General features: G+C 31.5%; 1 protein-coding gene across 8 annotated transcripts; it reads left to right on the top strand.

Annotated features, from left to right (window-relative positions):
- The first annotated feature begins 1,567 nt into the window (after positions 1–1,567).
- On the top strand, positions 1,568–24,037 carry LOC145764215 (calcium uptake protein 3, mitochondrial-like). 8 transcript variants are annotated; one of them, XM_082575825.1, is made up of 14 exons: positions 1,568–1,859; positions 6,291–6,441; positions 18,012–18,170; positions 18,309–18,391; positions 18,519–18,572; positions 19,067–19,102; positions 19,741–19,800; positions 20,425–20,525; positions 20,613–20,652; positions 20,777–20,908; positions 20,993–21,101; positions 21,188–21,345; positions 21,767–21,784; positions 23,502–24,036. In XM_082575825.1, exons 1-14 carry the CDS (start codon positions 1,647–1,649, stop codon positions 23,583–23,585), a joined length of 1,398 nt encoding a protein of 465 aa, XP_082431951.1. In that variant the 5' UTR covers positions 1,568–1,646; the 3' UTR covers positions 23,586–24,036. The 8 variants fall into 8 exon arrangements, with proteins under 8 accessions (XP_082431951.1, XP_082431954.1, XP_082431950.1 ...); XM_082575828.1 differs by lacking the exon at positions 21,767–21,784 and having other exon boundaries at positions 18,519–18,549; positions 19,065–19,102; positions 22,144–24,037; XM_082575824.1 differs by lacking the exon at positions 21,767–21,784 and having other exon boundaries at positions 22,144–24,034.
- Positions 24,038–24,080: the final 43 nt, after the last annotated feature.

Raw genomic sequence — 24,080 nt, 5'->3', positions numbered from 1 at the left:
ACAGTTACGTCATAAATTGAATTCAACTTTTTCGAGACCGCGTCATATCTGTACAAATAAATTAAACTCGACCACCCGCTCCAAATTTGGGCCCATTGTGTTATGGTTTGTTTTCTAGGTATTTGTTGACTTACTACGTAGCAAATAAACGCGTTAAGTTTGGATTAAACCTATTCTGCTTTCACAGCAGGATGTAATGCGAAAGTTGGCTCACGTGCCTGGCGGAATTGCAGCACCTTATCGGCCAATCGGCAAATGTAAACAAGTAGATGTTGTTTATCTTTAAAGCGCGCGTTTACGCAGCGTTTCCAAACTCGTGAAACGACCGTTAATGGAATTAGAAAGCCCGAGTTTCGATTGGTTTTATTTGCTTTTGGGCATCAAAAGTTACCCGCCTATTATGATACGAGTCTTCGATTGCGGTGCTCTTTCACAAATATACATGTTTAAATGTAAACAATCTTGCGAAAACATGTTTGGTTGAAAAGAAACTACAACACACTACGTATTTACTTTTTTGCACGGGAAAATTTAAAATTAAATTTACTTTTTCAACAAACAGTTTATGTTTACGATTAATTTTTTTTAAATTTATAAGCGTCGTTTACCTAATTAATTTATTTTTAAATTTTACGAAATTTTTTAAGTTTAACTTACATCCAAAATTTAATAGACTTCAACACTTATTATTATTATTATTCAGAAGTGTGAAACTTTGTAAAATGCCCAGGAACACTATATTTTTAATTAACTCAAGTTTGCAAGTTGCCCCACTTATTAAAGTTTGAAAACAACAGTTCGACCGAATCATCTAAGTGGGGATTAAGGCTAGCTTTATAGATGATGCGATAATTATCATTCAATGATTTTCTGCCGATTTGTCATGTGGATCGGGTAAGATTGATTGCACCCAGTAGTGTAGGCAATGACATAGAAATACGGATAATCACGAGTTTTCGGCGCCATTAAAAGACATTGCATCTTTGTTGCTTTAACCGCTTGATTGAACCTGTAAGCGACTCGGTTTGATCGAAATATAGCGCGATACCACTATTCACTATGGGACAACATATCACAATTAACAATCCATTACACAGCTAATGGGATTGCTCAAAAATTGCAAGTCGTGCTTACGTTAATTTAATAATCATTTTCCCACGAATGTCAAAGAATGTTATGGACAATCGGATATTGATTACATACATAGGTTTAATAAAAATGTGCTTGTTTTGTAATGAATAACTGTTTTTTGTTGTAATTTTTTGCAATAGTTTGATATGAAAGACTTGAAAATATTTTTTAAACCCAAAACTAAAATTCTATGGTAGCGTTTCGCATAACGTCTGTAGATAAAAAACATTTGGCAAAAAGTAATGCTTTTGACTTAGTTTTTTAAATTTAAAATTTAGGTTAAAAATTGTCTAAAATTAACACAAGTTTTGTTATATTATGAAGTAACTTAGTTTGTTTTAATTATACATTAAATTTTTATATGGTTCAATGCGCAAAATGTAATTTTAATCTCTAGTCCATAATTGTTTAAGAATTCAGTTTTTGTTGCGAGATTTTGTATTGATTTTTGTTTGTAAACAAACTTTTTAGTTGTCAGGGTCAATTACTTGCAATAATACAGTATTTACCTTAATATGGCATCTACAAATAACTGGAAAAGATTAGCATTTAGGCTTTGGTCTAGTGCAACTACCTCTAAAGCTTTGCGAACTGCCGGTGTCTGCACAGTTTGTGGAACAGCATTTGTTTTTTCATTTTCAAACCCCAAAGTTAGAAATTGGTTTGCAATTAAGCCAAACGAAGTACACGCCCTTGCGAATAGTAATACTTCACCAAACACAAGACTGGTATGTTTTTTTTATTTTTGAATTTAATATTGTTAATTTCTATTAAAATATCAAACTATATACTATTTTATTGTATGAAAACCACTTCGTCGAAAACTTAGTTGCACAAAATCTGAGCTGCATCTACAAGTTAAACTAGTTAACTTTAATAATTATTAGTACCAAAAAATAGGATATTTTTTTACGGTAAAGGTACATCAAACTTAAGTTGTGACTGTTAAAGATTAATAGTTATAACTTACAGACTTATACAAAACTACCTGTTTGTTTATTTAAAAAAGTGGGGGTAGTGTCTTCCTACAGGTGGAAATTTACTATTGTCATATTATAGTCAACTCGCAAGTAATTTATATACCATAATAATTTACCTATGCTTCCCAAAACTATAATAATAATAACCATAATAATTTACCTATGCTCCCCAAAAATTTTGATTTTAAAGGCTTCGTAAGTAATTAGTTTTAGGTTACAAACACAAATTGAATAGGCTACTGATTAAGCTACATCTTTTCAAATATATAAATTTAACATCCAAAAAAATCAGTAACTAAATTGCTACATTTTTAACAAATTTAATCTTATTTGTTTTAGGCTTTTAGGTAGGCTATTTGATAAACATGCAATTTTAAACATTTTTAAACGCAAAACTTAAAACACATATTTGCTAAGCATTAACCATTTTTTTGTTACTACCCCAATTTGTAAACTGAATTTTAACACCCAGCCAACTTAACTTTAACCGCTACTTTAATCATCTTTGCTTATTGTTAACTGATTTAATAAAAAATGTTGATTGCCTTTATATATTTTTCTGGTATTGGTAATTATATGCTATTAGCGGATTACTACGATTGTTATGTCTTATTTTTGACGTCTTAAAAATGTATATTGCGTATAAGTGGCCTTGTAGTTTTTTTCACGGATATGTTCTAGACTAACTAATAAACTGTTAAAAAGTTACTTGAATTTATACTAAGTAGCTTTGATGCTATTTTTGTTATTTTAATTTTTGCATATTATATCGTATCTGTAACAATAACACAATTGAGAAAATATACACAATGTGTGTGTTATGTTCTTGTATCATAACAACTTTTTAGTGGTTAGATCAAAGATTAGATATCCTAATTTCAAACAAATTTATATCATTTAGCTGTATGAAAAATGGGCTATTTAAAGTAACATATTTTCTCAATATATATATATACATACATATATACAGAGTCTTCTTATTGCTTTATTGGAACTTTAATTAATTGTGGTTTATTCCTTATACTTTTTGTATATCCAGTTATTGGTTATTAATTCAAAAGGTAGACTTAATGGATTACTAGCTAAACTAACAAAACTTTAATTGCTGGTCTTAATTTTCTTTGACAAAGTCTAAACCACATCAACTGGCTCAAAATAAGTGGCCAACAGTTTGTTACTATTTTAAGCCAGTACTGTTTAGTAATTAAAGGTCATTACTAATTTAGTCTAACAATATTTTGATTAAATATATCCTTGAAATGTACATCCTTTGATTTCTAAGTTAACAAGTAAACAGACAAACTTATTATAACAGGATACCAAAGTGTCCTTATTAGACACAATTATCATTACTGGAAATGGTTTGGTTAAAATTTTTTTACTAAGTTTATGTGTAGCGCCACAATTAGTTAGTATCCCAATAGTTAATTGCCATATTTGTGGTATTAATTAAAACAAACTGTGGTCACGTTTCAATATAAAGATAAGGTTTAGATACTTGCTGGTTTGCAACATTTACAGTAAAGCCTAAATAAAGATCAAATTTGAAACTATTATGTAAAATCTCAATTACTACACATTTCGATATCAATTTTCATTGTCAATAAATGCAAGTGTTGTAGGTTTTAGTACCCTATTGTACCACTATGGCCTTGGGGATAAAAGTCCCGTCCAATTGCTGTCCTAGTCACCTTTTGGTTAACAATGATATTACTGTAGATGTTAATGGTCTCATAAATTTGTTATTGAAATTGGAAACCTGGATATTCCTAAAATAGAAATTTACGGAATTGAGTCACAGTATTAATTTAGAAACATGTGTGGGCTGGAAAATGTTCAAGGTGCACTGTGTCATCATTGTCCGTACAAAATTGCAGATACACATAAATCACACATACTTAACCAATACTCGAAAACATAATACCCTGGTACCGGCAAACGCGCCATTTTCAGGGAACTAAATAGCATAATGAGGCACATACCAGAAGTCCAGATGTAGACATATTAGGACGTGGTTATTATGACGCGAATGTAACTATTGGTAAAAGGCGTGGTACGTGTAGCCTCGACCCGTGTCAAGCAATTAAACCCCAAACTAACAACTGGTTAGCAGCAGCTAATTTAACCGCAAATGTCGTTGTTTTGCCCACTAATTTGCAGACTTTACCGCTACTAACGGCGCTAGGTTATCCAAGTTGACTATTTATTTTAAATATTGCCTTATATGGATAGGACATAAAAATAATTGTTTATTCGATTGACAATCATTTTTTAAAATTTTCTTTTTAACGGTAGAGATAGACTTTAGACAACGAGTTAAGGTGGCAATTATCAATTTAGTTAATCGATTTAGGCAACCAATCAATACCGCATATGTCGAGTCATGCGAGGTCCAATGCCTTATATATCTCAGTTAATTGCATTTATTGATTCTAAAATATTAAGAACCAAAGTTTAAAAATGTGTTACTGAAAAAAAATTCTTGTAATATTTTTTGTTAGTAAACTTACTTTTAATTTTGCTATCAGTCATTATTTTCTTGCGTAGTTTCCACCAGGTCACGAGACCAGGTACCGGGCGTGTCAGCAATTTGTCGCATGCTATTTTCGCGAACAAAAAATAAGGCTAAGCAGAGAATTTTGTGTGGAAATAATAATGGGGCTTAATGCGATTTTCTTGATCACAATTAGCTTTTATAACTGAGACGTGCGTTCTGTATTTATAATACCAGAGTCACAAATACTAGAATGTCTTTGAACTGGCGGCTGATTGGCTCGTTTTCGCCAGTTCTAGATCCCTTAAACGCTGTTTATTGCAATGAATCAGGGCCTTACCTCCGCCCAGCCCGAGTAAGAGTTGGTAATATGGGTCACGTGCGTGCCCGAGTGGGATAACTATGTTGTGTTCGCGTGTAATGTATTGATCATGCATGGAGTCTTGACTACCACACCCTTGAACAGCGTGGGAAAACGGCTGTCTTCTCGTTTGCTATATTTAACCGCGTTTTGTTATGTAAGTTTTGCGAACCCGTGTTTTGCAAATGTGCGTACTGTAGTTTTTTCTATATGAATTTTGAATAGCGAGCCCTAAACAGTACGCGATAATTCGACTAGTTATCGCTATTTATATCTCTGGCCGTAATTCCGCGAAAAGCTTACATGTTTATTTTTACAAGTGTACAACAATGCGTGAAATAAACATTTAGTTTTGACAAGTGGACACGTCGCTCTGGATAAACGATTATTTACAATTTGTATTTTTTAAGTTTTTAGGCGCGCACGCGTCAACCTGTTTTTTTGTTGTTGAATGGTGACTAATGAAGTATAAGCCTCACGCTATTAAGATTGTGGGAACAAAAACGTGTTAATCGCTAAAAAAACGATAAAAATAATTTAAATATTTCGGTTTCTTACACAGATATTTTAAATATAATACCCATACATGGTAACGACTTTATTAATATAAATGCAAGCATGGATCCTTTTTGTTTTAAGTATATCCATTCGTGCTTTTGTGGTAAACGGGTTTAAAAACTCAAAATCCTAATTGACAACTTTTGATGGTTTCCCAACTGATTACGCTTCGTACCGCAAAGAGTCGATTGTTTAATTACATAGGAAGTATTGACTAATGCGATCTTAGATTATCTATATCGATATCACGCACCGGATTCGGCTTTTAGTCCCTATTTAATCAATGCATAAGGCGTGGTCTGAAAAATAACCTAAGCCTAAGGATAAGCATCTATTGCTTTCAAAGACTTAGACGCTGTCACTCGAATTGCCTTTTGTCTATGAAACATGTAATAGGGTTTAATTATAGGTTTTCAAAACTGTCAGAGAATAGTTTTTTTATGGTTTTGCAAAGATTTGTGGCCACACTTCGCTGTAGTTGCTAATTGAAAGCCGCTTACGGTTTGTTACACTTAAACAAAAGTCTATGATTACAGTCGCAGGGCGTTAAATAAACACCTTAACGCAAGCCACAGTTGCCCACACATAATCGTGCCTAAATTTCGGAGTTTTTGTTTATCCTGCTTTATTATCATTTTCTAGGAAATCTTAATTCTCCCATTTTAGTTTAAACGTTTATTTTTTTTTATTAAATTTTGTATGTAAATTCAATTCCATTTGTATATAAGTTTTAATATTTGTTTATATTTGTTTATTTTATTTACAGAGCAAACGTAATGAGGCGGGAGCTGAAAAAACGCGGAGTTGCGGAGCACGCGAAAGAAGGTTCCGCGATTTTGCGTCGGTTCAGGTCAACGGAGAATTGTTCATGACTCCGCAAGATTTTCTAGAATCGGTAACCGATGAAAATCCACGTCGTAAGTTTTTTTTTTTGCTAAGTACCAGTGTTTTTATAACTTTTGTTTATAGAAAACTTTTAAAGGCTACCTATTTTGATAGGCTATTACATTATTAACATGTTTTGATTAGATATTTGCCATTAACGGCAATTAGCTGTGTGTTTTTGCACATCTGTAAAAATAAGTAATTTTAATTTGATTTCCGATAGTTAAGCCCCTATTTATATAAAATACAAATATAACTATCAAAATATCTTTAAGGATAAATAAGTATTAGTAGTAAAAAAAAGTCATGTTAATTATTGGTATAAACACTGTCTAAATTGATATTTAAGGTGAGTTTTTTGAGTGGGTATATTTTTTGGAGATATTTTTTAAAAGAAAAAAAATTGCCCCTTTTTTAAATGCCTCGGTAGTTTATCGAAATTTGTTATTGAATATTAAAAAGTTTGGGAGGATATTCGGTGGATGCCCCCGTTTATAATTAACCTGGTCCTAAAATAATTATCATCTAACATTATACCGCCCTAAATCAATTGTTTACCGTTCTCCGTTTACAATTCCTATGTGATTCTGAATTAACTTATTTTCACTCGGATTGGGGCTCTCGCAATTCGTAACTTACTACGGCCCCGCCCCAGTCGATGTGAATATAAATGTTTACGTAGATGCGTTACAAAGCGTTAATTATAGAGCTGACAAACTTGATTTTGATTTCCTTTTCAAATTATGTTTCGACGCGGAAATGGGTTGGCACGATGGCCTGTTGGCTAAATGAAAGAGTTATTAAAATGTTTTGATAGCAGATTTGTAAACTTGTTTGCAAACAAAAGTGGTCTTGGGTTGCACGCAACGTAAATTGCGCCACACCGACCTAACTATATTAGAAATAAATTGTAACCATTTTAGTTCCAAAAAGAGGGTCATTTTTGTGAAAAAGGGTCAAACAAACAATAAATATATAACAAACTATGTAATTTTCACTTTTAAAGGGAATTTTTAAAGCGGAAGAAATAATTGTTTTTTTGTTCTGAAAAAATAATTTTTTTGTTTTGTGGCAATTCCCCTTATAGGCTATTATCTAAAATGATGGGCAGGGCCTTATAAGTTGTCATCTAACTTTCGAAGTCTAAAAAACTTCAAAGACAAACCCCATTCCAGTATAACTTATGCGTTTAGTGTTTTGTGTATGTTTTTAAACGGTATGAAATAATTCCAATGAACGTGATATTAACGATGTCAATTTTTAAGGTCACTGGTTGTAAAATAGGTTAAGGTTAGCATATAAAATCTGTTGTGATTTTGATATGCAATACACCTATACATACATTACTATAAAAGATGTTATGAGTATAGGTATGTTGTATTTTACACACATTTGTTGATATTTAACATAACGCCTATACTTTTTAATATAAGTGATTGATGCGCCTCATTTAGGTTATGTATATGCTATTTCGCGCTTCGTGTAGGAACTAGTAGCAGATTATCTGTAACATTGTTGTTTATTTCTTTCTTTGAATAGATTTATGAAAAAAAATCTTAAAAATATCCCCCTATTTATTTAAATACACGCCTGGAGTCGTTTAAAATAAACAGTAGGCCCTTCTTTACGTTTCGTGACAAAATTAATTTGTGTATTTTATTTTTGAATTAAATTATAAGCTGTTCTTTTTTACCTAAACGTTGCAAAATTTTTTCTAACGTTTTGAAAAATAGTTGAAATTGGGTGGGATTAGAAGTCTATCATTTAATAGAAAACGTAGTCATTTAGGCAATGGTTATTTTTGCTTAGCACATGTGTGAATGTTTAAAATACCACTTGCGAAAATTGATTTTCCTCAAAAACAAGAATAAACTTCAAAAACAAAACACAAATAAAATAAAGTGCCAAGAATAATTTTTTTTTTAAGTGGCACTTTTTTACGATATTATCACTAAAGCAATCTTTTAAAAATTAAAATAAAAAAATGAAAAAAATTCGCCATTTTGTATTTTTTGTTTGACTGTTACACAATGACGAAGTTATTAAACCTATTTATTACCAGTTTTTAGTACCTACACGCTTCAAGCGAAAAAATATCACCTTTATTGTTATGACAGAACGAATATTTTATACGAATTGAGTTATTTTATTACAAAAAAAATGTTGAAAAATTTTTTGTTTTGGTATTCTGTCAGCAATTGGTAATTACTTCACCCAATCGTTCGTTTTATTTGCACGTGTGCTTATAACGTCGCAACAAAAATATTTGCCAAAACACACTCTTCAAGTTACTACCTTCCCTATTTGACTATGCGTGGGCATAGTAATATAACTGAACACATCATAACATTAACTATATAGGGTCAATATAACGTTGGCATATGTTGTTTAATTATGATTGACGTTTATGCAAATATATAGTGGCGAGGGGTAAATTTGGTTTTCAAGTATTTTCTACTTTTGCTATTAACTACTGTCTGCAATTTTTGGATCAAAATAGTTACATGACGTTAAAACACTCAATTAAATATTTATAAAATAGAAACTGGGTTTATTTGTGGCGCAAGCTTGTTGTTCTCGTCCAAAAATAACTGGTAAACGGGCGTTAATGTTTCTTAATGATCACGCACGTTGCAAATAATTCCACACGCGACTCAAAGTAAGTCCTTAACATGGGATTGAATAAAATGTCATAGACGGCAATTTTCTAAATATAGCCTTAAATATGTATTTATTAAATCAGCCAATTTTGACCGATGCCTTTATATGCATCTACACGTCGTAGGCGCCTATGTTTTTTCTTGTATATACTAGTAGTAGTATCCAATGGTCCGCGATCGAAGAAATATACGGCGTAGTAAATTGCCTTTTAAACACACTGCCAGAACAGCCTGGACGAGATCCGATTTCGTTTTTACAACATTGTCGCGTGCAGACTACAACATTTCGAAGCACATGTTCGTTCACATCAATTACTAAACCTGATCAGATAGTAGATTTAACCGCCTGACATTTGCTGACAATCGCGTATTGCAGTGCAGCAATCGTTATTGACGGATGGCATCGTGAAAATTTTATTCCAATTGCTTGGCGCAATTTGAGGATAATTATCTTGGCATTTTAGCATCTTTATTTTCTTGTTTGAGCTGTCGGTTTTGATGAAATTGCATCGCTAAATAGATCGTTTACTGTAAATCTTACCCCGGTAATTTGCATTAACTATTTTACCATTTTTTACCCCCTAAATAAAAAACAATGTTTTGCGACACAATATACTTGCGTGATAAACAAGGGGACTGGGCCACCTTTACTTTTGGTTATCGTGCAACATAATTGCGGATTAGAGGCATAGGGAATGGAACACAATATCTTATATCTGCCCGACATCGATTATGGCCATAACTTGCGTGATTGAAAACATTTTATTCGTGCTAATAGATAATTTCTCGAAATAGCTCAATTTATGGTTTGCGCTAGAAAACAAATATCCCGTGTGGAATTTTGTGAAGGGTTATCTTTAAAGGCGCCGGAAAGGGTATTTTAAGTTGTAACATATCTTGACATTTTCTTTAATTTTAAAGGTTTGGTTTGTGTTACCCTACATGTAAATGCTATTTACATCCCGGGTGGTTATTTAAGAAACGTAACAGGTTACCGTTTACTTTATTTTTGTTTTCCTTTAAATACCAAATTGAGATTTGGATAGTAAAAAAGAAAGAAAATCGTAATTTATTTTTTGCACGGCTCTTGAGAATTGATAACTTTAAAAAAAAGTGTATTTAACTTTTATTACTTTCCGTTATTACCTACATAAACATTTTATACGTTTTTAAAGTTAATACGTGCATGCTTTGAGGATACGATTCCCAGCGGTTAAATAAATGCACGTTAATTGAAGCGGTTTGTCGTCAGAATGCGGTTAATTGAATTTTACAGCAAAATTAAAGGAAAACGGAACTTGGTCAACGTCATTAACGCTAAAGTGTGTTGATAATTATGAAAATATTTTTAAAGAAACGCCAAACATAGGCGAGGACTGAGGTTGGTAATGAACATAAGACTTATTAAAATAAATTTTGAGGTACACCAAAAAAATCCATTTTATTTTTGTTTTAAAGGATATTTTTTGGTTTTTAAATTCGTAAATTGGCTTGCTCAAAAATCTAATTTTAACTATTTATTACGTTAAAAATCAAGTTAAGCTCTAGCTTATATGGTTTAACTATAACTAGCCCTCTTGATTTAGTGCCTATGTTTACGTTAAAATTCAACCTTAACATCCCGACACCATGCTAGTAATTTGTTGGTTGCCACTTACAGGATAATAATAGTTCGCAGAATATTAAGTGGGGATTAAAATTTGGTTATGTCGAACCCACGCAATATCGTCTGCTCGAATTTTATGACATAGCAAAATTCGGAGAATTTCTTTTCTAAATCGCTTACTAATTTTTTATGAGAAATATTTTGTTTAAAAATATATTAAAAATACCTTAAATTATGAATCACACCAATTGCATATCACGAATTTTCTTGGAAATTTTGGATTTTGTTTATCGGTATTTGTTACGTTTTTTTTAAGGAATTAGTATTTTTAAATGCTATTTTAACTGATTCACCCCAATTTAAAATCTCTCATATTTACTATTAAGCTTAAAATTAATTTCGGAATCTATTTCGGTTCGAGGTATTTTAAAAGGCGTCGTTAAAGTCTATAAATTACCGCCGCTCTTGCGTAATATTACGTCGTGCGTGCCTTACGTAATGACGCCTACATAAGCCCCATCTGCTAAATGTTGCGTGCATAACACGTTGTGGTGGTTTACGTCGCTCTTGTCCAGCGACCCGTAGAAAACATGACATTAGTGACGTCATTTTATGACCTGGCAGAGCCTTGCTTCTATTTTCGGCTTAGGTCCTGCCTCGCTCTGGCATTTTAAACGGCAATAATCAACGCTGCCGTTCCCTTTGAAATTGCATCAAAACACCCCCGTAATCCCCTTTCAATTGCGCTAAGACTATAAAGCAAGTAATTTCATGTAAGGTCGCATGTCGGCAAAGTAAATAGGCATCATATGTCGAATTCTTCGGGCGCTGGAAACTTCGCGAAAAAGTCGCTTGCGTAATTTCGCATTTAACCTTTTTCGCTTGTGAGATTTTTTTAGGATAATTTTGGAGAACTCGAGGCTGGTGACCACGTAATTTGCCGAGAACGTGTTCATCTATTTCCTATAAAATATATATTATCAGGGTGCCGGTTTTGGTTTAGTGTCACGATGATTAATTTTTTGCGCAGAGTTATGGTTTAATTTCACATCAGAGGCCTAAATCAATGTTTTTATTCTTTGACTATCCCGTTTTTTTTTGTAATTTTTTTGTGATTTAATGGGCGATGTAAATTCTTCGTTTTTTGGTTAAGGGATTCTTAAAATAGCGCAGAACCGACAAAGGCTAATTTTGCCAAACAAATAAAGGTTTAAAGTCTGAGTTTTGCGGGGTTTGTTATTCTTCAACCTTTTAACCCGCAAATTGTAGCTCAATTTTAATTCAAATGCGATTCATATGACGTACATCACAATCTAAACGCTGTTGCAAATTTGTCACGGTTTTTGGTTTGCTTGAAATAGCAGTTTATTGCCCTTGCTACTTTAGTCAGTTGTTTGTTTACCTAGTTAGACCGCGCGTCGCATTTTCGACAATTTGGTTATATTTATCCTGGGTAAAATTCTAAACTTAGCCGATCTATAAACGATTATACTGGGTTGCTGGTTTGCAGAAATGCCCGTGTTTTGATTTGTATACGTTGGCCTGCTGATTTGTTACTGATTTGAATTTCACAAAAAAAGAAATTGCCGGAAATAATTTTTTTTCGTGGAAAATCGTGGTTAAAAATAGACAAGAAATTTGTTTGTGCAAAGTGATTTTGTTTGCTTTGTATCAATTGCATTAACACAATAGCGACCAGAATTTAACGATATCGGATTCGTCCTAATCCAATAAAATGACAACTCAACAATTGCACCGTTCAAAAATCGTGCCCTAACTTCATTCCCGGCTTAGTAACTAAATATGCATGTTGTTATTGCAAGTTACCAATTGACAAACGATTAAAGGGACAAAGCACTCTAGTATCGTCTCAAACGGGTTTCCTATTTGATTGTGGAATTAAACACCCATTGTTACCACACCACCGGCACTTATAACAAGTTATGATATTGTGGTCTCTCTTTTTCCAAGAAAACGTGTGTCTAATTGGGAACATTTTTTTGATTTGTCGTCGTTTAACTACGTTGTGTTCGCCGACAGTGCTAGCTGATATACAATTATCTGGGTAGTTTACACTTGGGTTTAATTGGCTTCGTTTAATAACGTGTAATTACACTCTAGTTCTTTAACATCGTAAACCTTAATGTTTGTGCTTTTTTCAAAGTCGTCCCAAATTAAAGTATTACAACATTCGATTCTTCGTGTCGCTAAGTCGTGTCACACGGGCTGTCAGACGATTAGCGAAAATTTCGAATCCCGAAAAACAAAGTCCTTGCCACAGGGTGGCATTTAGATAAAGGTGATTTGCGTTTACATGGGCTTCTATTCCCAAGCAATGCTTTGCAGCAGGATATGGTAACAAAGTATATATGGTTAAATGCGGTTTTAACTACATGTTATACTCATGGGGGGTCGTGGCTCTTGTCATGGGCGCCAATTTGTGTAAAAATTACTAACATTTTGTAGGAAAGTTGTTAAAAACTAAATGCTTTACATAACGGGCAGGGCACCTTTCATATTGTGATTACACAAAAATTATTTAAAAACTTAAGTTGGAGAAATTCTCTCCAAAAATTTTAGTTTTGTTTACTTTATAAATTTCTCACTCAAAATTCACTTTTGTAGATGGGCGTTGTTACTGTTGCGTTAAATATTGATTTGATCTTTAGTCTGGGGTACGGAGACGGGAGGGCGTCCCTGTTTATGAGTGCCTCGAATCAGGTTTCAAAATATTGTCAAAGTTGTGGCATTTTCCCGAGACTGGCTCGTTCATCTTCCAACGCTGTTTGTGTTGTTAATTAGGTGTAAATTTTTATTAAATTCCAAAACTTATTTTGATACATTTGTCAACGATAAATCAAGAAAAAATTAAATAGGAACATTTTTACGAATTTTGTTTAAGTAAGAAATTAGTAGCGTATAATAGCTTTGATACACCTTACACTCACTTTTTTAAAGTTTTTAGTGAAAGTGATTAATCCCCTCCTGCCCCTACCCATCACTTTTCCAAAAATAACTTTATTTTTTTTAAACTAAACTTTAAACCCCGCTTAAAAAAAATTTGTGTGATTTTGGAATTTTGTGTACACGTAGTTGTTGTTTAGGTTGTGTGTAAATTAGGTAATTTTATAACATATCTCCTTAAATGGCGCCAGGTTGACCCGAATTCCTTTAACATTATTGCGGGGTTTTTGACACCCCAGCACGACCCCTGTTTGATTGCCACAGGATATTAAAATCCTGGCAATTTGTTACAAGAATAGGAAGCAAGGGGTCTATTTATAGCGCCACGTAGGATCGAATTCCTAAATTAGTCGCTAAATTCACCTGTACTCGTGTAGATTAAGGGGCTATCGTTCGACGTGATTCGACCCAATCGTTGTGAAATTAAAGCTAAATTTGTGATAGATATCAAGTGGTTGAGGAAAGGGAGCAGTCGCTATTCGATACTATTTAACCCTGTTGTATTTGCACTCTGATTCGCTTAAACTTAAGTGCCAGTTCCGTGTGTCCTTTTGTGGTAGGCAAGCCCCCGTCCGCTAAACCCAGGTGTTGGTATCGGTCCTGCTACCTTTCCCCCTTCTGCTTAAATTCCAAGCCTGTGTCGTTCTTTATTAATCACATCCCGATTTTGCGACTCACGGCCGGGGCTGGCTAGTTTAATGTCATGGGAATTAGATCCCAAGGAATATTCTCCTTTTTTTTGAAGGAATTTTTTCCGAATTTGTTATTTTTTAAGCTTTGGAATGTTGTTTGAAGATGACCAAAAGTGTTACCTTTCTTAGGTTCATCTCCATTGCGACACCTTGTGGATAAATAAATGAAGTTTGCTTATATAATACGCGCATGTTGTCGTAATAAACAAACGTGTTTGCTCTTTTAAACTTAGCATATAAAACTTATGACGTCATAAATTTTTGAAAAATTGTGTGGTCAAATCAGAAAAATGACATTACACGAAATTCCAGACCAAATCAATTAGCGCATTGCCCCTTTACGCTTATACGGGAAAGTCAGACTTTTCTTTGTCACGCAAAGGGAAGTTAATTGTGTTGGGGCCCAACAATTTAACCACGCCAAACAAATACGAAATTTCTCGCTTCGATTTTTATTTTTTGTTGTCAGACCTTTACATTATAACGTGGTTCTGCGAAAATCATATCGTTACCGTGACGACATATAACTCGCGCTAATTTGCGCGCATTCGATTGGTTAACGCGCCGCTGGACCTGACTACTGTCTGGACGCTAATTTTTGTGTTTTGTTTGAAATTAAATAGAGTGCGCTGCATCAACGGAAATCTCTTTGCCTTTGAACAAAGTGAAATTTCTTTGAGTTTATTTTGATTTTGTGTCCGCTTTGTTTTGATAGGCAGCGTTTAAACGTCTCCGCCGAGGTCATGGTTTGTTTACATTCTTCCGAATCAGGGTTGTGTAATGTGTTTAAGTGAACGATGGGAAAATATACAGCAACGTTGTTTTTATTTGTTACGCTTCGATTTCGTGCCACGTTAAGTTGAATGTTATTCCAATTAAATCCTTATAATTTGATAAATACAATTATCTCAACTGATGGCATCCAATACTAAAACTATAATTCACCTATACATGAAACTAACCTTTTTATCTTACTTTAGGTTTTAAAAATATTTTTGGATTTTATTTTCAATTTTGTTCTTACTAAAAGTGGTTTTATTTCAAAATGGCGGTATAGGGCGTTTACTGCTAGACATTCATTGGTTAATTATCCACTGGCTCTGACGTCATATCAACTCTATAATAATATTATTGTGGCAAAAGCTAATCTCGTATTGGGATGGTTAGAAGATATAACAATGTTGTATCAACCTCTTAAAAAATGCAAAAAATGCAAAAAATTTGATTAAAAATGTAAAAGTGAAATTTTTAAAAATCTTTTTTACGTCATAATGCTTTAAATATTGTGTAGGCGTTTTAAGGGTGGCATGGGCGTTCCCAGTGGTCCGAACCTCTATGAATGGACGTCACGTGACTATTGATGTCCATTCGTATAGAACAAAGATTTCTTTTTTAGGAATCAGTCGCTTTTTAGTGTTACATTTTTACATGTAATTCCATACCGTTAGGAAATGCGTTTTATCACACACAACAAAGGTAGTGGACTAAATGTGGCATCGTACGGGCGTGGGGTTATTAACCTTAGGTTAGTTAGCTAGGTCACATCGTTTTGGAGTAATTACATAATTTCTACAATTACTACACACATTTAACAGTGGGGTTAGATTTAAATGAATGACATAGCATTACTTTTTATTGTATAAAGTAAAATTGGTTTAGTTTTTTATTTAAATCTATGCCAATTCTTTTATTTAAATCTATGCGTATTATTTTAAGTATTTAACTTAAACAAATTTAAACAGACTAGGTCAATACTTTTGTAAAATAAATGTTGACCGCTAGATGTTGCTAGTGTGCATGGGGTTGACGATGATGATATATGCCACCTTTGTAGTTCATCAAACAAAAACAAGCTTACCATATTACTTTAAAATTATTTATGTACTTTAAAGTTCCGACATTTTTGTTATACTAAAGGAAATGATTTCAGAGCAAGGATACAGTTGGCATCCACTCATAAGTGGCATTAATAGCCTTGTAATCTTAGTTCAATAATAAAAACAAGACAATTTTTGCTACAAAACAACTCTAACATCGGATGTCAGGATCGTTAGCGGTCAAAAAAGTTGGCTGTCACCTCACGAGCAGTTCAGTCTCCCACGTTATCCACTAATGTCCACAAATATCTTGCCAAGTGACTAATCCGTTGCTTTTGTGTTATTCTTTTGACTTTGTGTTTGCTCCTTCTCGACGGTTGTTTAGCAACGGAAACCTTTTACGCTGTTTTTGCTTAAAAAACTAACATTATCACTCCAAGGGGTAAATTTGGTGCGGATGTTGCGAATCACCCTTTTCCCACGCCCAGCGTGGGTTAAAAATTAACCCAGTTATAAAACTTTGTCATTGCAGTTAGTGTTATTCTTTAATATTATTCTTGACACGATGAATGGATCATTGCATTACGTCACTTTAATATTCCCGTCACAACAGCTTGCAGACAGCGTAGGAGTTGTTACTGAGTTGTCGCGTTGTACGCTCCAGTAGCGTCTGCACCGCCATGGGTCACGACCTCGCGTCTGTGTGCGTCGTGCGTGACTAACGTGATCACGCATGACCGATGACGTCGTTTTCACGGTTTAACACAAATGTGCGTCACAGTTTAAAAAAAATGTGTCACAAGTTTAGTTTTTTGCTTTGATATGCGACAACGATTGTAACGGTTTTTAAATTAAATTTTCTTTGTAATGGTTAAGTCCGATTAAATTAAAATTGAAAATTAACGATCGACTATTTAATTTTGTATAAAGAGGTGGTAAAAATGTTTATTTTGCCAAACAAAAAAGAAGAAGAAGTCGGGTACAAACCATAGACCTCAAGTTGTGAAACCAAATGTTTAACCGCTACCCAACCAACGCCTTGTTACAAAATAACTTTATTACAAAAAAGCTGTTTTAGGAATATTTGTAACGAAAATTTTTTTTTTCAAAAAGTCTCTTAAAATATATATTTATATATATATAGTATTCTATGTTTATATTTACCTTTACATTTTAATTTATTTAGCCCACGTGTGAACTTTAAAAAGAAAATTATGATGCTGTTTTGGGGGTTGATATTTTCAATAAAAATATTACTTGCTATTTTTTATTTTAAAATAAATTTTATTTAACATTACGTTAGTTATTTTTCCGTGACGCAGTTTCATGGGGGTTTGTTGTATCAATATTAGAAAAAATATATACTTTTTTTAAATATATTTAGTGATCCATACATATTGTAGGTAATCGTGATAAATATATTTAAAAAATAATTTTTTTTTTAGCTATTTTTTTAACAAATTTTGTTATAGCAAAAAAAAATTTTTCGTGCGTATCACTTTTGTCTGTCTATGGCTTAAAACAACACAACAACAAAAATAAATTTTGACCACTTTTTAGCGACTTGGTAGCTGTCAATTTTGATTTGCTGAAAAAATGTTTAATGACACACAATATATATATGCGACCTTTAACTTAAGCTATTTATCAGTGTCCAAACTATCCACAGACCCAAAAATGAATAAAAAAATCATGATAATGTATGACATTAATCCTTTTTTTCTTAATGCCAAGGCAAAAAGAACTTGTTTTCGAAATTTTGTGCAAACACTACTCGTGATATTTTAACGTTCTCTAATATATCAAGCGTAAATAAATGCTTATTATTAAACTTTAAATTAAATTAATAAACGTTTTATTTAGCGAGAATCGGGCAGTTAAGTTTATGCGATGATGAAGTAAGGCGTATGTTGAAAGCGACTCCACCACGAAAGAAAAACTTTTCTGGATTTTTCAGATCGTTGCACAACAGGGGCCTTGTGTCCTACACCGAGTATTTGTTCTTCCTGTCAATATTAACAAGTAAGCAGGTTTTAAACTTATATAATAAGCAAAAATACATATATTTTTTAAAGTCGCTTAATTTATTGCTGCTCTTTAGCGCTCACGCGCGCTTGTGTTTTTTCTCTTTTATTATTTTTAATATTTTTTGTTGTTTAGAACCGAATGCAGGATTTCGTATAGCTTTCAACATGTTTGACACAGATGGGAATCAAAGAGTGGACAAAAAAGAGTTTTTAGTGGTGGGTTATTAAAGTTCTTGATATATAAAAAGAAAAAATGAAGTTTTTTTTTAATATAGTCATGGTAATTTTTTTCTAAAAGAATTTTTAAACCTAGAACTTTTGTTTATGTTACAATTTATTTCAGTTAGAGGAATTATTCCGGGAAAAAACAGACAATTGTCCAGAAGAGAAAACAGTGGTAAATATATTAACATTTTAAAAAAAAAACCTGGAATTAAAAAAAGTTTGATAAATATATGAACAGTTGAAAAATTACTTTAATAAATTTTTTTATTTAAATCTTAATTAAAATACTTTTTTAACTAATTTAAACCTAACTTTTTTTTAAATATATTGAAATAAACACAAAAATAGATTTATTTAAAAATTTTATTTTTTGTAAATGATTCAATTTAATATCATTTAATATTTTAACCTGTTCCATGATATTTTTTAAATATTTTCATTGAGCATGTTATATTTCTTTTTAATTTTGCTTATATCTGTTTGAAAATATTAAAGAGGTTTTATTTTATATTTTTGGCCTATGCATTTTAACGAAAAATGTATAGCAATTAAAGGCTGTTATTTTTACTTTATGGTGTTAATGAAAAATTACTTTAACCCTTTGGTGTTAATGAAAAAGCAAAAATATTTATTTTTCGTGGGTATGTGTCATGTTTTAACATACAGGTTGAAGTAGAGAGAAATCCTGATAAACGCATTTTGGTAAGAGCTGGCTTAACAGATATGCCCTTACTCATAATTAAAATTGCATGTGACGCAATAACAAAACAACCAATGAAAAAAAAAAAAAATTGTTCTATAGTAATGGCTGATTAGAGCTTGTTAAGTTTAATTAAAGGGAGGTGAAAAATATTGAATTTGTTTTTAATACAGTTTTAGAATTAAGAAAAAAAACATTTTATTGCTTGGCTGTTTATGTGGTTATTGGTCCATTTTTATTTAAAATTTTTTGTTTTTATCAAAAAACAATTGAACACAAATATTTATTTTAAAGTATTTTTATTTCACGTATTTGTCAAGTTTTTCCTTTTGTTTGTAAGTTTATTAGTTTTCTTTTATTTAAAGCGCCTTTTAAGTTTACGCAAATTTTAGTAAAATATAACATATACCAATTTAAAACATAACACGATTTGTCATTTGATCATACAATCTGATTCTAAATTATTACAAACACTCATTTCAGTGCATGATAAAATTTTAACCATATAGTCTGGGTGCATTGTTTTAACATTATTTCAAACATAACACATGCTGATTGCTACTCAATATCGCATTGCTTGAAATTTTAAACACAACAAAATCAAAGCGTACCTTATTATGTCTGTTATATAACCATACAGCTTTCCTGTTCAAGTTCTCAAGAGTCTGAAAGAGCAAAGAACATCTCTGACCTTAAATTGGTAAAGATTATCTATAAAATCTAAAAATCCGGTTAAATCCGATCTCACTTACTGATACCTTACACTTTTCACCCATTGGATATTTTTTTAAATGAAGGCAGAAAATTTTATTCCGTTTTGGTTATTTTGTGATTTTTAAGTTGTTTAAATTACTTGAGAATAAATAGAATTGATTATTTGTTTTAATAGTTTATTTTTTAATAAAAATTATTAACAATAGCATGAAATTGATTTTTTGATAGCAAGTTATGAAATAAAATAAATGATTTGTAAAATATATATAAATGATTTGTAGTTTTTTTTAATATTTAATATTAATGGCAACATTATATGTAGTATTAATAATTACTCATACCTGATCATAATATAATTTTTTTTGTCAAATTTTGCATAAATATTAAATTATGTATATCATGCTATTCTTGTTATAACTCGTTGCAGCCTTTTATAAAATGCAATAATTAAAATTATTTAATCTTTGTTAAACTTGATTCATCATGTTTCTAATGTATCACTTGGTATCAGCTATACGGTATTCATTTTTGGTAACAGAAATTATATTTGCTAGTTTTTTATATGTTATATATTTTCCTTTCTGTGCTGACAATTTTTTTTATTTAACAGAAAATTAGCAGTTGTACAGAGAATATACAAGACACTACATTACTTGTTCATTTTTTTGGACAATACGGAAAGAACTCGATTTCATATGAAGAATTCTACAGGTTTGTATTTTCCAGCATGTTAGTTTTTTTTTATTTTTTTTGCTGCAAACTTCTGTAATCTATATTAAAATGTTATATTTTTTCCAGTTTTATGGACAATCTGCAAACTGAAATTTTGGAGATGGAGATATCCTTTAAACGATAATTTTGATATATATTTGTCTACAATATTTTTTTTATAAAGAAAGATTTTTTTGTTGAGCTTGTTATCATTTAAAATTACAAGTTATTATTTTCTTAACACAAAATACTTTCTGGCATATAGCCGTGGTATGGCCACAATTTCAGAGGAGGATTTTGCAAGGATGCTGTTACGCTACAGTGAACTGGATGACATTGAAGAATGTATTGAGAAGTTGCTTAGTAGGCTGCCAGAAGAGAAGGTTTGCTTTAAGAGTTTGGATATCTTTTTTCAGTTTTGTTTAAATTTTTTTGTATCAAGTAAATAAATTATTGTTATTTTTTAGGGAATAAACTTTCAGGAGTTTCGATCATTTTTTAAGTTTCTTAACAACTTGGAAGACTTTGCGATTTCAATGAATCTATATACAATGGCTGGAAGAGCTATTGGACAGGGTATAATAAAGCATTTATGACAAAATTTATTTTTAGCTGAATCTATTTAAATTCAAGAACAAACAAAAACTAAATTTTTATCGTAGATGAGTTTGCAAGAGCAGTTAAAATTTCAACCGGCCATGAATTGTCGTCACATTTAGTCGATACTTTATTCAAAGTTTTTGATAAGGATGGTGACAATAAACTTAGCCATGTTGAATTCATTGGAGTTATGAAAGATCGTATTCATCGAGGATTCAGGGTAAGTTTAATTATTATTTTTTTTAAATAAAAACCTTTTTAATATTGCTTTTACTTAACCTTGAAATGTGAACAACATTAACCAAGCAAGTTTTTGTAACAAATAAAGTCAAATTTGTGATTTTTTTTATTTGGTTTGTATGGTTAAAGTTTAATGCTACCACGAGGAGATTTGAAGTTTTAATAAAAAAATTTGATTGTAGTGCAATTTTTGTTTATTAAAACATATTTTTATAAATCTAAAAAAATTATGTTATAAACACTAATCTACACAGACAAGAGCAATTTTAATTTTGCGGCAAATTGTTAATTTATTTTTTGGGCAAATTGCTTACAACTAAAAAACATGAAAGCTTTGTTGCAATTTATTTTTACTTTATTGTGATTTGACTTATTTTTTTGCTAATGCAACTAAATCATAGCTTGGAGCACTTGGGAAGGTAAGACTGATAAAAAATATCTTGGCATGATTTTGTCCCTCAATATTGTAGCGCATCCGTCCACTGTTCAAATTATTAGGGATAATTTGCCAATATTGTATTAGATTATTAGTCTGAATTTTCTAAACACTGGGTGTGCATATTTTGTTCAGTAGACAATCACTTAGTTTTTTGTTGTATAGAACTTTTCATTGGGCTTCTTTATTTTTTTCCTATATTATTCCACAAATCAAAAAATTGAGAAATTTTTCACCTTTTACAACAAAAAAAAAAATTTATATACCATAAACACAGCATAAAGTTTATACTTGAATGACTTGTACAGTCTCAAATTTTGAAACTTTTTTCTCCTTGTCCAGCGTCAAGGGTTGCAAAATCAATATGTTGGCATCAAAGGTTTTAAGGCCTGTGTTTCTCATGAACTGCGCTCCTACTTACAGGACATTTCCCCACACACCCAAGCCAACAAGTTTTATATCTAGACTTTTAAATGTGCCTCCAAACTTTTAATACTGATTTTTAGCTTTAAGTGTCATTAATTCAAAAGCATGGTGTTGTTTATTTTAAACTGCATTTAATGTATTAAAACTATTTAAGTGCCTTTTGATATTTAAAAAATTGGTACAACATTTTCTTGTAAAATGTATTTATTTGCATGACTGTGTGTCATTGTATTTGTGATGTTTCTTTTATGATGGTTATATTTTAACGAAAGATTCGTTTAAATATAAGGTGGTTTGATGCATAACAAAAATTAACTTTTATTTTTACTAACTATAAATTAATATTAAATTTTTTGAATATTAGAAAAAAAGGTAGTTAAAATAATAGTTATTAGGCTATAGAAATAATGTTGCATGGCATGTTATAAATGCTGCTTGTTGTAGAAAATATGTCATAATTACTTTGTTAACACATTGTATATGGGAACAAAAATTTGGATGTTTATAAAATAATTACCAAATTATACTTTAAAGTTCCCTTGTACATGTGATCGCAGCTCACAATTAATTTTAATTCATCACCCCCTTTTTTTCTTTTCTTGAAATACCAACAGCTTGCCAAGGATAAAGAGTTTAACGGTGGGAAGGGATTTACTCAGTGTGTCAAGTTTCGCTTCACGCATGACTGAGCAGGACTATTTCACATGAGTTCCTGGAAAATTGGAATAGCCGCCAAATTTTTCTTTTGATTTATAATTTTATGGGTTTTGGCAAATCATTATACTAATTATCATTTGCATGTTGTAATTATTAACCATTTACCAACATTAATTTGTGTTACTAACCGAAAACTTTAATTTGATATTTTGTTGGTTTATATTAATGCATTATATTATTAGTTTTGCTTTGCCACTTATATATATCTACCTGATCTGGCCTTTGTAATTGAAGTTACAAAATAAATTTGTTGCTTAATATGGCAAAATTTAAGTAAATTAACCTTGATTCCACTTGGCATGATCACATGGTGATAAAAAAAGTTCCTAAACTACAAATTGTTTAAATTGTCCTGGCCCGATACTTACCCTTCAATATATTTTTTTGTTTATTTGGGCTTATTCCCATTATATATGTGAATTTAAAATACCAATAAACTGTATCATAAGTCTAAAAAAATGTCGCTGTAATATAAAAACAGTATAGCTTAAGTGATTCCAATATATTTTCTTTTATTTACGCATGCAAGACTTTTAATTTGATGTGTTTTTGCACAGCCTAACCCTTTGAAGTATCAAGGATGGAAAGGTTTTCAAAAGTGTATTCGAATTAATCTTCAAAGAAAAGCAAATCAGGCCTGATCACTTTCAGACTAACATTTTACATCACACATGTTTAAACACAGATCATGCTTATACTTAACTAGTTTTCTCGTTTTTATTTTACTAACAGTTGCAATTAGCTTAAAATATATTTTGGGTAATTAGCAACTGATTTGGTTTTACCCTTAATTTCTTTGAAGTGGCAATTAACAAAAATGTGCATGCTCGGGTAATGTTCTTTAAAATTTTATTAGTTTAATATGTATATTGTTGGTATTTTATTTTGCACCTATAATCCATTGACTATATTTGAACAGCTATTGTGTATGTGTTGCAAATGTTTTGTAGAAAGAAAATTTTTAAGTTTAATATAATCTAGTTATATATGGATTTGTTTGCACTGGCGTATCGCCACCTTTATAACAACTGGTAATTACAAAAATAAACTACTTAGTATAAAAGCTAATTATTTAAGTTACAGTTAAGTCAATTTAATCAGTGGCCATTTCGAATCTATATAGTATTTTAATGTAA

Source organism: Corella eumyota, chromosome 1 (assembly GCF_963082875.1).
Source record: "Corella eumyota chromosome 1, kaCorEumy4.1, whole genome shotgun sequence".
NCBI classification, from domain to species: domain Eukaryota; kingdom Metazoa; phylum Chordata; class Ascidiacea; order Phlebobranchia; family Corellidae; genus Corella; species Corella eumyota.
The sequence above is the reverse complement of the archived record's forward strand: the minus strand, read 5'-3'. Positions and strand labels throughout refer to the sequence as shown.